This window comes from Canis lupus, chromosome 29, assembly GCF_048164855.1.
Source record: "Canis lupus baileyi chromosome 29, mCanLup2.hap1, whole genome shotgun sequence".
Classification (NCBI taxonomy): Eukaryota; Metazoa; Chordata; class Mammalia; order Carnivora; family Canidae; genus Canis; species Canis lupus.
In genome coordinates, this window is record NC_132866.1 from 26,296,023 (window position 1) to 26,310,372 (window position 14,350).

A 14,350-nucleotide genomic window follows, 5' to 3' on the forward strand; every position below is an offset into this window, starting at 1 on the left:
TCTCTTCCCAACTGTCTCCTTACTGCTGAGGGACTCTCTTCATTGGAAAATATGGAATCCTCACCCCATGAAGGAAGAGATAATCCACACTGCAAATGAAATGCTTTCCAAAGGATGAAGCCACATACCCACATAGATCTGCTGGGAGCCTCACGGTGCCTTAGGTCTTCCTGTGGTTACAAAAGAAATGGAATTCTCAACATTTCAAAACTCAGAGATGTGGGGCCTGAAATTCAAACCAAAGTGGTGGTTTCAGCTTTGAGAAGAGCTGTAGCCCTGCTGCTGGCTATTACTCCCTGGACAAGCACCAAAGACACTCACTCTAAGTAGCCCAGAGCCCTTGCCCATAGAAGAGAGCACCACCATTTCACACAGTCCTCCCCAAACTCAACATCTCAGAGATGAAAGGCTGGGTGACCAAAGCTTCGGGGAGGCCTGCCCTGCCATGAGACTGCAGAGCACTTCCTCAGCCTGCTGTGCCAGCAACGGGGAGGACCAGCCTGTCATCTGTGGGTGGTTTATGGAGGTATTCTGGTTGTCAGCTTCATGAGAGTTCTGGGAAGAAAGCAAAGGCCCAACCAGAGAAGGGATCAGGACAGTGCTCCCAGGACAAGTGTGTTACGGCAAAGGTAGGATTTCCACTGGAAACCCCAGAGGATGAAACGACACATTAAAAAGTTCCTGCAAACGAAGCTTTAAGAAGGGAAAATTAGCATTTCCCAACTGCAGGGGAACAAGGCCACACAAAACAAGTGGAAAAGTTAATCTGTATCCAGTGTTTTAATAAATAACTCAATTTATTGAGTTACAGAGCCCAATTTAGAGGAACCTAAAGGGAAAAGGAGGTTCTCTACCAACCCAGTCGAGACAGACACAGAAAGCTAGTCAGCAGCAGTTCCAGCCCCAAGGAGGGCAAGAACAACTCCAAACTCCACAGACACATCCACCAAGAAGCCACCATTTGTGGGGCAGAGCCCAGATCAGCCACGGGTGGCAGAGGTGAGGTGCGGGCTCTATCCTGTGCAGCTACCAGCCTGCGAGCCAACACCACACAAAAGCCGTCTTTGGAACCAGCTGACGTGTATGGAAGATGACTTGCCCAGTGGAATCCCATCAGGAAAGTCGGCCTGAGATCACAAACACGCTCTGCGACTAGCCAGCCTTTTGCGCCCTGTAGTTCAGATCCAGCTAGGGCTGTCGGCAGTACAAAGGGCGGCCAGAAATCCTCATAGAGAGTAGTGCTGAAGCCACATCTTCTACAACCCTGCAAATCTCCACATTCCAGTCCACAGCTGCTGGCCACAAGGGGAATAGCCAGAGCTGGAGGCTTCCAACAGGCTCTTGGCGACTGAAGATCAGCTGTCTCACACCTCCCAAGTCCAGGGGAAGAGCAACAGGACAATCTCTGCCACTGAAGTCAGTTGAGGGTAGCCTTAGGGTTCCTAGAAAAGCACTCCATTCTCTCCTGTGGCTGCCCAGACTAGAACTTGTTCCATCTCTCCAACTTCAGAAAGAGCCTCTTAAGAGCCTTTTAATCCAAACAAGTACTCTCTTGTCCTATTTCCTTTGGTGAATTTGAATACGGAAAGAACCTAGATGGAACTGGCCATTCCAGGACTCAGGCAACCAGGTTGCTCTTCACGTCTTTTAGGAGTACCAGGGTAGGCGTCCTCTCCTACTCCCAAAGCAAGCCTGCTAGGGGCAAGAGACCCTTGGCCCTAGAGACAAGGGACCCCTGGACTTCTGCTTAACCTATCCTTGGCTATCTGTGAGAAGGAGAAATCTTAAAGGGAGGAAGCATACTGGAGGCACTGAATAAATGGTGACTGATCAAAATGTAAAGACCGTAAGTAGAGCACAATGGTTTAGAATACTGGCTGTGGGATCACTAGACCTGGCTTCTCATTTATTACCTATGCAGTAAGTTAAACTTAAATTTCTGCATCTATAAGTGAGACATAATAAGAATTCCTTGTGTCATAGAATTACCATGGGGATAACATAAGATACCTTTATGAAAAGAGTTTATATAGTTTATATATAACCTGGAATACAGTAAAACCTGGGGGGAAAAAGTTTGCTTATATTATTATGCTAAAGACAAAAAAATGTCCATACATTCCTTTCTCCCCAATCATGGAAAGAGCATAGGAGCACATGGGTGGCTCAGGCAGTTAAGCAGCTGCCTTTGGCTCAGGGCATGATCCTGGGGTCCTGGGATTAAGCTTCGCCTTGACTCCCTGCTCAGCGAGGAGCCTGCTTCTCCTTCTGCCTGCCATTCTCCTGCTTGTGCTCACGTTCTCTCTCTCTGTCAAATAAATAAATAAAATATTTAAAAAAGAGAGAGAGGGAGAGCATAGAATAGAGCATAGAATAGTAGAGACTCTAGGAGATCCTGCCACTCTCATTAGCTTGCTGTATGGCCTTCAGGGGGTTACTGTACTTTCCTCCACGTACAATTAAGGGACATGAACTAGATCAATGTTTCCCATTTTTTAACAATAATAGTACTGAATCATACTTTTTATTTTTATTTATTTTATTTGAGAGACAGTGAGAGAGAACATGATAGGGTGGGCAGAGGGAGAAGCAGGTTCCCTACTGAACAGGGAGCCTGATGTGGGGCACAATCCCAGGACCCTGGGATCATGACCTTAGTTAAAGACAGATGCTTAAATGACTGAGCCACCCAGGTGCCCTGAGAGAAAGAATTGTAAGCACACTCCATGCCCAGTGGGAGCCTGAAGCAGGGCTCCAATACACAACCTTGAGATCATAACCTGAGCCAAAATCAAGAGTTGGACACTTAGCCAACTAAGCCACCCAGGTGCCCCTGAATGATACTTAAAAAAAAGTTCCCTTTTCAATTCACTTTCAATTTTTCTAATCATGCCTAGTGTCAGGTTCTATTTGGTGTTAGCGTATCTTTTTAACACCTCTAACATACTTGCTAATCTCTTGAACAAAGAGAAATCTGGCCTCAGATTTAGAATCTTCTGTGACAGGCCACAGTATTAAGCTACAATTTAATAACATTGCTTTGTTATCACTGCATTCATTTCCATAGTTACCTTTAAATTATGGCAAACAATACTGGTTTCCATTTGTGATAATGACTTAACTTTTAAAAATATATATCAGTTTCAAAAAGGGGAGTTAATTAATTAATTTTTTAGTGAGCTCTACACCCAATGTGGGGCTTTAACTCATGGGGCTTTAACTCATGACCCCAAGATCAAAAGTCCCATGTTCCTCCAACTGAGTAACCCAGGTACCACAAAAGGAGGGTTAGTTTTAAAAGAACATAAACTAGGGGATCCCTGGGTGGCTCAGCAGTTTGGCGCCTGCCTTTGGCCCAGGGTGTGATCCTGGAGTCCCGGGATCAAGTCCCATGTCGGGCTCCTGGCATGGAGCCTGCTTCTCCCTCTGCCTGTGTCTCTGCCTCTCTCTCTCTCTCTGTGTCTATCATGAATAAATAAATAAATCTTCAAAAAGAAAAAAAAGAACATAAACTAGATGACCTACTACATGGCAAAAATTATGAAGATGGCACTAGAAGTTTGGGAAACATTGGGCCAGAAGATTGTCAAAGTCCCCTCAACCCTGGAAGTGAGTGCTGGTGCCCTAGGGTATCAGGCTGTGATCTCCCCTGGCCCGCTTCCTTCTTACTGGCCTTCAGCTTGCAGACACCTATCAAACTTCAGCTCCTCCCTGGAGCTTCTTCAGATCCAACAGCCTGACTAAAAGTCATATCCCTCATCCTGCTCCCAAGTCATGTTCATCCACGGATTGCAGCATTTATTTCCCAGTACTATAACCTTCTCTTTATGTTTATCTCCCATCTAGAACATGAACTCCTTGAGGTAGGAATTATGTCTTGGCATTTTATCCCCAAGACATATATTAAGATGTTCTGCATCTGGGACAAAATGGGTACTTGAGGAACATATGCTGAATAAATGAGCTTGGTCCCCCCCCCCCCCCGCTTTTTTTTTACTGAATGCAATAAGACAGTGGAAGAACACTACCAGAAATTCATCTGCCATAATTTCAGTTCAACACTTCTTTAAAAGTGTTCTATCATCCATTTAAACTGGATGGTAGAACACTCACCTTTCTGATCTCAGCTTCAAGCACTAAATTAAATAAGAATCTTTAAATCTGTTTCAAAGAGGCCTTGCCACATGAAATGTTCATAAAAGCAAACTTTTCTTCAAGAAACTTACCAGGATTGAGAAGAGATCAGTCACACCAGCACAAGACTACTTACAAATGTACTTATGACTTCTGCAACACAGACCAGAACTGGATAAATATCCAAGAACACTCCTTCCATGTCCTTCTAGGGGTAGGACATAATACCAGAAAACACTAGATTCCAGCAGTAAAGTACGGTCCAAACTGAGGTCTAATGTCATAAATGACATATGAACATCACAGTGCTTTATCATACAGAAAGGGGGTACTTTCAAATGTGAAAAAACATTAAGGAAGGCCCTCTTTAAAATTCAAAGGTTGCAGAGTCCCTGGGTGGCTCAGTTGGTTAAGTGTCTACCTTCAGCTCAGGTCATGATCTGCGGTCCTGGGATGGACCATACATTGCACTCCCCGCTCGAGGTGGTCTGTTTATCCCTCTCCTCTCTGCCTCTCCCCCGCACTTGTGCCTGCTCTCTCTCTCTCAAATAAATAGAATCTTTAAGAAAAAATTCAGAGGTTGCTCCCTCTGAAATATGAGGCTTTCTCAATTATATTCTTCATGTCACTTTGGGATTGGACCCATCCCTCATATGCAAGTATAGTGTAAGAATCTTTAAGCCACATAGGAAATGATATTTTTTGACTGGAATAAATCTGTCAACAAAAAGGTACAGGCTAACTACACTAAATATCCTCTGCAGGTTCTTTTTTTTTTTTTCCTTATTAAAAATATACATTAAAGTCCAGCATAGTGCCTTTATTGCCCACATCTGTTTGCTATTCTATCTCCATTATTAACACTGTAATGCAGGGTCCCTACTCAGGCAAGATTAATTCACTGTTGCCAAAGCCTTCTGACATTGCAATGGATTAGTTTGGAAGGCTATCTAGGCAGGTACAAGCATTGCTCTCAACATGTGATTAGTAAGGAGATGAGGCCTGGGCCCCCAGCTTGATGAGAGAGAAGAGGAAGTTGGGTTGGACCTGTGATCAGAGAGGTAGAAGACTCTAGTGGTTAAAAGCCCAGACTTTGGACTCAAGACAGTTCAAGTGAATCCTAGTTCTTTTATTTTAGGCAATTCATTTGCCCCTCAAGTGACTCAGTTTTCTCCTCTATAAAACGAAGATAACAAAAGAACCTGGTAAGATTGTAAAGTATTTGATGCGATGATAAAGTTGATGCTAAGAACTAAAACAAAGGGGAAAAAAACCCTGATGATTATCATCTTCTTTATCATGATACCATCATCACCCCCAGAATCATCCCCTTATGCTGCTGAGGCAGGGCAGGAAGAGCCCTGCTAGTCTTTCAACCTACACATGCTAAGTAGTCATCACCAAGATACCCAAAAGATAATATAGAAGGGAAAAAAGACAAGACAGAAAGCAAAAAGCAGGAGAGGATATGGTACAGAAATAGAATCAGTTCTTGATTAACCATGCTAATGAGGGGGGAGGAAGACAATATTTAAGTTGAAGAAAAAGAACTCTTCTCACAAAAGACTGTAGAAGAAAAAAAAATCTTTTTTTTTTTTTTTTTAAATTCTAGATAGTAACTTGCTCGAGGACATGATATAATTGTCTAAAAGCACAGTCGTTAAAAGTCTGAGCTCTGGAGCCAGAATGCCTTATTAGAATCCTGGCTCCAGGGACCCCTGGGTGGCTCAGTGGTTGATCATCTGCCTTTGGCTCACAATGTAATCCCAGGATACTGGGATTGAGTCCCACATCAAGTTTCCCGCAGGGGGGCAGCCCCAGGGGCACAGCGGTTTAACCCCACCTGCAGTCTAGGGTGTGATCCCGGAGATCCGGGATCGAGTCCCACGTCAGGCTCCCTGCATGGAGCCTGCTTCTCCCTCTGCCTGTGTCTCTGCCTCTCTCGCTCTCTCTCTGTGTCTCTCATGAATAAATAAATAAAATCTTTAAAAAAAAAAAAAAGATGTTTCCCGCAGGGAGCCTGCTTCTTCCTCTGCCTACGTCTCTGCCTCACTCTGTGTGTCTCTCATGAATAAATTAATAAAACCTTTTAAAAAAAAATCCTGGGGATCCCTGGGTGGCGCAGCGGTTTAGCGCCTGCCTTTGGCCCAGGGCGTGATCCTGGAGACCCGGATCGAGTCCCATGTCGGGCTCCTGGTGCATGGAGCCTGCTTCTCCCTCTGCCTGTGTCTCTGCCTCTCTCTTTCTCTCTGTGTGACTATCATAAATAAATAAAAGAAAAAAAAAAAGAAAAAAAAAATCCTGGTTCCACCCATCCAAGCTGTGTGACCTTAAGCAAGTTATAGACTCTTTGTATTTCAGTTTCCTCACCTGTAAAATGGGGCAGATAGGAGTCTACCAGTATTATATGGTTGTGGTGAAAATAAAATCAGTTTATACATGCAAAGTGACTAGAATAATACCTGGCTCATAATCAATGCTTAATAAATATTAGCTTTCATTATTAGTATTGCTGTTATTGTTTCAGCTGACTTAATACTAAGTTGATGTTTAACTTAGTATTAAAATTTGTTTAAATTCAGTGGCTATAGGTGTACATAGGAGGGCAGGTAGAATTTAGAAGTATACAGGGAAGGGGCACCTGGGTGGTTCAGTCAGATAAGCATCTGCCTTAGGCTCAGGTCATGACCTCAGGGTCCTGGGACCAAGCCCCACATCCACTCCCTGCTCAGTGGGGAGTCTGCTTCTCCCATTCCCTCTGCTCCTCACTGACTTGTGCTCTCTCTCACACACATGTAAATAAAAAAATCTTAAAACAAACAAACAACTTGGGTTCCCTGCATGGAGCCTGCTTCTCTCTTTGCCTATGTCTCTGCCTCTCTCTCTCTCTGTCTCTCATGAATAAATAAAATATTAAAAAAATAGAAGTATACAGGGAGAAAATGGGAGACAAACTAGAATAAAAAATGTGCTATGGATAATCTGAGCACAGACAACTGCAGGTGATGAGGAAGTAGGTACAATCAATAGAGGGAGAGAGATGGATATATTCATGATAAAGCAAGTAAAGTAAAATGTTAATTGCAGAATCTAGGTAGTGGATATTTGCTTGTTGGCTATAAAATTCTTCCAGCTCTGCCTTATGTTTAAAATTTTTTATTATAAGCTAGAGGGGGAAAAAAACAAGTAGACTTAGAGACAACAAATCAAATTCTGCATCAGAGCTACACTGCCTGTCCTCTGAGCTCAAACACCAGAGCAAGCTTAGAAAAACCTAATGGTTTTGGAACACTTGCTCATCATCAACACTGTCCTGTACCAGATGAGCAGAGGTCAGGTGCTGACTTGGATCACTCTGGCACAAGTAGATATAAGCAGAAGGTAGAAACCCAAAGGTTCCATCTCAGAAGTGCCAACCTCAGAGAACTATGACATTATCACCCCTGCTCAGGGAAACCCCAGAAATAAGACTCAAGGCTAAAGAACAGACAGGTGGAGGATGGGCAAGTGTCATACACTTACTCATGGACTCTGCTGTCACCATAGAGATCACTCAGGCCAAAGCTGATGTAGTGCCAGTGTTCAGGGATATTGGCAGAAGGGCTCCCCACATTCCTGTACATGCTAACATAGTCCAAGGGGTCTGGGCCACCCAACCTGCAAAAGACAAAACACAGTCAGTGAGAGCCTGAAAGTACACAACATGAAGCTAAGACATTATGCCTTACAAATCTAAAGACCCCATCCTGGAAGAACCTGGAATGAAAGATAACTAAAAGGAGGCCACATCTCTGGGATAAGACCAAGGGACAGGTAGCTAGAAGCTGCCCAATTCCATAAGCACAAGACGCTCCCTTCTATCCCCAACATGCAGGACCTCTTTTAAAAAATAAAACAGACTAGGTGGTTGTCCCTTTTGCTTCCTCCTAATTCAAATTACCAATCCCAAATGGGATTGGCAGGGATTATCTCTCTTCCATGGTGCCTGTAAATATAACAAACTTCAAGGGAAGAGGTGCATCAGTCAATCAATCAGCTTCTGTTGAAAGATCATCCTGAGCATCCCCAATGGGCATTGTTCCTGGAAGCAGAGGCTCGGCTCCACTCCTGCCTCTTAGACAGCTAATTCCTGAAAGACTATATTGTGCCCTATGTTAATTACAGTTTGTTCTAAACAAACTCAATGGCTCCAGACCCCAGCCTGTACCCCACAGACCAAAGCTGGTCTTTTCTCATGCAAGTGACAAAGGCCACACTTAGGCTAGCTCAGCCCTGCACAGAGAATTGCAGCAGGCCAGACTGACCCGTGAGAGTGCCTGCATTCAGAAGATGATCCCAGGAGACTGTCGCCTCAAAGGTAGGGCTAGAATATTAAATGATTTGGGGCCTCTGAGGACCACATTAAACTTCCCCCATAATTCTAACAGACAAGAAGCTGAGGAAGAGACTCAGTCATTAGCTCACTCTGAGGATTTAATTCCATAAGGGTTTCCTTTAGTAGAGCAATTAATGCTCTCTCTTAAAAAAAAAAAAAAAAAGGTCCTGCTTTTCTTCAGAATGGATAGGGAAACTTAATAGACTTGAGAAACAGCCTAAATGGAAACCATCAGCGGAAGGAAGTCTGCATTTAGCCCACAAACACTCTGCATGTGAGCTGCCTCGGACATCTGACTATTCCACAGACTGCAAAAACTTTGCCTGCCCCTAGGACGTTGATGGAGTACACTTTGCAATTGGCATCGTATGCTGCAGGAACACTAATAACCAAATAAAAGACATGCTACATGTGAAAATAAAAGACATGCTACATGTGATCCCAGCAAGAGTTCCAGTACCATGCAATTCAAATACTATTTAAAACCAGTAAGTCTGGTTTCATCCTCTTTTGCCAGGATATTATTTGCCCTTATAGAAATCCTTATTCTCTGCTAGGAAATGCTAAGTTATTTATAGATCTTGTAAGAAAGTTGCTACAAATAGCTCAGAAACTCAACTGAGTGGATTAGGAAAAGAGACAAATCCCCATGTCCTTCCTTAACTCTGATTTGACCAAATCATTTGAATGTTTCCACAACTAGTTGAATATAGAAAAGTTTGCTGGGGGAAGGAGGAAACATAGGGGTAGCTATCTCTGGAAGAACCACATGATAGCTGCAGAACCCCAGAACAGATGGGAGTGACTACAAACTCCAGATCTGCTCCAGTTTCCTGCTGCAAATTCCCAGTCTTGCCCCTTTCAGCCTAAGTGCATCCAGCAACAAGTGGCAAAACTGTATCCACACTTCCATACTCCATCTGTCACACCTCTGCAGCCCTCTCTCAGGAGATACTGCATCAAGGATCGAGGCTTTATCTTAAAACTATAACTGTAAGGAATAACCAAGAGTCAGACAAAATTAACCTTGTCCCCAAGCACAGTGTTCTGTTCTACTTACTCAGACACCTGATGGGAAACAGATGATTATGTAGAAAATAATCATATCTTGCACTTAGAAAAATATGTTATCCAAGGACCCAGAGTATCCCTTGATGCTCTTCCTTGAACTTACTTCCTTGAACACCTAACTTCATTCCACATGACAGCTGTAGGACTGCAGTGGCTCCTGGGTACAAGCTCTGCCTCTGTGTTTCTGTTCCCTGCCCACTAAAGTATCAGCTTTCAGCCAGGATGTCCCTGCCGGCCAAGGTCCACTAGCCAAAGAACCAACCTTCTGTCACAAGAAAAGGAATCTCAAGGGACTGTGGGCCACAGCCAGACCCAGGTAGCCTTGGTCAGTCAAACTGCTAACGAGGCCTTGTGGCATCCCAAGTGTGATGTATATTAATGAATTAATTTCAGAATCTTAATTATGCAAACCCTTCCAAATCTTAGAAAGAACTAGTTGCTCAGCTGCTCCTTCTTATATTTTTCTGCATCTGGCCAGCATTTCTAATCTCACAAAGTACTCTTTATTAGTCATTACATGTTGGCCCATTTCTGAAGATAAGTCCTGCCTGGTTAACAAGCTTGCCCAAATCAGTCTTAGTCCTTTGCATGTGCTTTAATATCTTCTGCACACAATTCTATCCTTCATGGCCAACTGGGTGACATAAAAACAGTTGCCTAAGTCTGTGTAGGGATTTCTCTGTTCATTCAAATGAGACCTGAACCAACAGCATCGCAGAACCAGGCCCTCTTTCCCCATGACACAATCCAATACAGTTCATCACAACACATACTTAAATATAGGCAAGAAATGAGAATGGGTGATTAAGTTATCAAGAGCTGCTTTTCACTCAGAAGCTCTCTTCAAAAACTCCTCTCAACCAAAGAACAGTTTGCCTGCTGAAGAGAGAACTGTACCACTGGCCACATCTCCTCTGGCTACCAGACATGACCCTCTCATAGGAGGTGGCTGGTCCCCAGGCCCTGTCTCTTCATATTGTCCCACTGACACAGGCAACTGGCCTCAGCCCCAGACAGTCTAGTTTCTGCCATCTCCAGAGGAAGTTAAGAGGTTATCCTGGAGAAGCTTCCATCCTAAAAGAAGAGGTAACCAGCAAAGACATCCACTCTCTCAACCTCCCCCTTTGGGTCTACCTGCCCCCTTGGCACATCCCAAGCTTTTTTCTGAACAGTCTTTCAGGACTCAGTGAAGGGGATTATTTAATACAGTGCCTGCATGAATGCAGTTCTGGACAAATTCTACCAATTCCTCAGTCAATATGGTCCAGAAAGACCATGAAGACAGGCTCTTTGTCAGAGTCCCTCTAACACCTGTTTTGCCCAGTGGCTGTGAAAAGAGATAGGTTGCAAACAGGAATGGGAAACAAGAAAGGACCATTCCTACCCCAAGGGCAGGCCTTCTATGATCCTGAACAGAGCCACTTGAGGGTTACTCTCAGCTTCCCTGAGAGACTGTGGTCTAAATCCTGAAGCTTGGGGCCAGGAAGCCCCTCTAAACATCTGGCTGCACTTCTTTGCTCCGTGTCTCAGGTCTTCATCATTTACTGGGGTCCCCGGCAATCCTGAGCCAAACCATGGATCTATCTCCCTGACCGTGCCTCTGTTCTAGCCAATGTCCTAGGCAAAGCGGGTGCAGAGCCAAAGGAAGCTCTGCTTGGAGAAAGAGAACTGTGCCGAGTAAGCAGAAAGTTTATCAAGAAAAGTTGCTCCGTGAAACTTCAAACGCAAAAGCACTGCACCGATATGACTGACGTCTGAGCTCATGGGGAAGGTATCTTAAAAGGAGACCTCCTCTTCCTCTCTTCACAAGCACGACTCTCGCAACTTGCCTCCCTCCTAACCTATGGGAGAGCGGGGATCCCCAAATCCACCGTACCCTGTGCAGTCTCAAGCCCTCTGAGCTCGCCAGCCGCACTCCTCCAAAGCCCTCTCTTGTGCTCCCCAGGCCCCGCCTCGCCTCCCCCATCCCACTTCAGCCGCCCTTCTTCCCCCACCCCCGCCCCCGGCTTCCCTTAGCCCACTAATGACCCCCTACAGGCGCCCCCTCCTTTCACCACGTTTACAGTTCCCTTTCTCCTATCGGCCCCCCCCCCCGCTCCTACACACACACCCCCAATTCATTCTATTCTCCTAATCCCAGTTAACCCTTCATCCTCCCCCCTCGTTAACCCTCCTCTACCCAGAGGCTCCGTTAACCCCTTTGTCCCCGTTCCCAACTTCAGCCTTAACTCCTTGCCTCGCAGCAGGACGCCCTCTTTCCAAGTGCTTTAACCATTCTTCTCCACCTCCTCCTCCCCCGCAGATGACTTCGCCCCGGGCGTTCTAACCCTTCCCAGCCCGCCGTCGTCCGTCTCCCCGCGGCCCAGGGCATACCAGTACTTGACGATAGCGGTAACCTGGAGCGGGTTCGGCTGGTCAGGGTAAAGGCGACGGCACTCTCCGTAGATGGCGTGCAGTCCCGGGGGGAAGAGCGAGGCGAAGGCCGGGGGTGCACTAGGGCCAGGGGCCGGGGGCGCGGCGGGGCCGGGGGCGCCGCTAGGCCGCAGCTCCGCCATCCGGGCGCGTAGGGCGCTGGGGGGACCGGGGAGGGTGGACGAGGGGGAGAGCTCTGACGCGCCAGCAGGCGGACTCCGTGGGTGCGACTCCCCCAGGCGATGGGGGCTGCAGCGAGGTCTAGGCTCCGCGCCTGCGCACGGCGCACCGTCTGCCCAGGCCGTAGCCGCCGCAGAGACGGCCGGAGGGTGCCTCGGGGGCCGCGGAGCGCTCGGGGGGGCGGGGCGCCGGCGCGCCCTATCCCGGTATCCATTGGCTAGTGTCTGTGCCAGTCACAGATGGGGAAGGCGTGACTTGGCAATAGGTCCCGCCTCCCTCTCCTTGTGTGGGGGGGGGGGTCCCAAGGCTCTTGGCCTCCCCCTAGTGTTAGGAGGAACCCAGATTTAAATAGAAATGTTGAGGCATCCTCAGGTGCTAGGGTCCCAGGAAAGCTGTGGGAAGCTCGCTGACGAACGACTTGTCGCTATTGTGCTAACACCCTGCTAACAAGAATTTAAGCACAAATTTGACAATAGTGGATTGATTCATTCGTCCATTTAGCGTGGCTTTAGTTGTAATAGATTATAAATCTGAATATTTCCTACCATCTTTGAATGTCCATTTACCATATTTACTGACACTAACCCCGCCAAATTCAGGGGTTGTATGTTGAAATATTTACTTTGGAGTCTTGTTAAAAAGTAGCAAGAGGGATCCCTGGGTGGCGCAGTGGTTTAGCGCCTGCCTTTGGCCCAGGGCGCGATCCTGGAGACCCGGGATCGAATCCCACGTCAGGCTCCCGGTGCATGGAGTCTGCTTCTCCCTCTGCCTGTGTCTCTGCCTCTCTCTCTCTCTCTCTCTCTCTCTCTCTCTCTGTGACTATCATAAATAAATAAAAATTTAAAAAAATTAAAAAAAAAGTAGCAAGAAAAAAAAAAGTAGCAGGAGTTAAGGACGCCTGAGTGGCTTAGTGATTGAACGTCTGCCTTTGACTCGGGGAATGGTCCCAGAGTTCTGGGATAGAGTCCCACATTGGGCTCCCTGTAGGCAGTCAGCTTCTCTCTCTCTACCTATGTCTCTGCCTCTCTCTCTGTGTGTCTCTCTTGAATAAATAAAATCTTTTTTTTTTTTTTTTTAAAGTAGCAAGGGCAGCCCCGGTGGTGCAGCGGTTTAGCGCCGTCTGCAGCCCAGGGCGTGATCCTGGAGACCCTGGATCGAGTCCCATGTCGGGCTCCCTGCGTGGAGCCTGCTTCTCCCTCTGCCTCTCTCTCTCTCTCTCTCTCTCTCTCTCACTCTGTGTCTCTATGAATAAATAAATAGAATCTTTAAAAAAAATTGAAAAGTAGGAAGAGTTAGGTAAACTAAGACTAGTTTTTAAAACTTGGTAATTTTTTGTCTTTATTTTTTTTAAGATTTTATTTATTTGAAAGAGAGAGAGAACAGTGGGGGAGAGAGGCAGAGGGAGAGGAAGAAGCAGACTCCCTACTGCTGGATCCCAGGATCCAGAGATCATGACCAGAGCTCAAGGCAGACACTTAACCTACTGAGTCACCCAGGCACCCCAAGACTTGGTAATTTTTAAAATAAATGCTTTTAGTGATGACAATCTCTTCTTTGTTCTGTTTTATGCAGATTGCCTTAAGGAACATCAATATTCATTATCTACTATAGACCTGCTCTTTCCCATTACCATTGGCTTTCTGTAACTGGGAGAATTTTTTGTTATTTTAAGTAATCTCTACATCCAATGTGGGGCTCGAAGTTACAACCCCCAGATCAAGAGCCATGTGTTCTCCCGATTTAGCGAGCCAGCCACCCCTGGGAGAATTTTTAATTCCTAAGCCACCTAGTTGAGAATTATTTTCCAGGGTACAATAAATAATTCCAAGAGAAAGGAATAAAAGGAAGTCCTAATTACCAGTGCTATTGACTAAAGGGTCTCCACTATTTGAACGGGAGGGATTGGTTCATCTAGAGAAAGATGCACTGGGCAGTGACACATAATTTCTCCTCACCTCCATTTTCTCATTTATCAATGTCAATTGTAACTCCCCATGAACATAAGAGATAATAAAGCAGTTCCTGAAGCTATTAAATAAATGATGTTTTTAGTGATCAAAAGATCACCTGTACCCAAATGCCAGTCTTCAGACCGATGTTGGCCTGTTGCAAAGTTTATACCAACCCAGGAAAAAATGCGAAAAGAACCAAAATGTGCTGTTTTTTTTTTTCCCGAAA

At 45.6% G+C, this 14,350-nt stretch overlaps 1 protein-coding gene across 5 annotated transcripts in view; it reads right to left on the reverse strand.

Moving 5' to 3' along the window:
* The window catches only part of SUFU (SUFU negative regulator of hedgehog signaling), a 122,385-nt gene extending 110,059 nt beyond the window's left edge, over positions 1 to 12,326 (reverse strand). For 2 of the 5 annotated variants that reach the window (XM_072805514.1, XM_072805515.1), the window contains exons 1-2: positions 11,954 to 12,326; positions 7,657 to 7,791 (exon numbers count right to left, since the gene is read on the reverse strand). In XM_072805514.1, coding sequence (XP_072661615.1) covers positions 7,657 to 7,791; positions 11,954 to 12,135 — 317 coding nt within the window. In that variant the 5' untranslated portion in view covers positions 12,136 to 12,326. The remainder of the gene's footprint in view (positions 1 to 7,656; positions 7,792 to 11,953) is intronic. The other 3 variants (XM_072805516.1, XM_072805517.1, XM_072805518.1) reach the window with 3 other exon arrangements.
* Between the last annotated feature and the right edge of the window lie 2,024 nt (positions 12,327 to 14,350).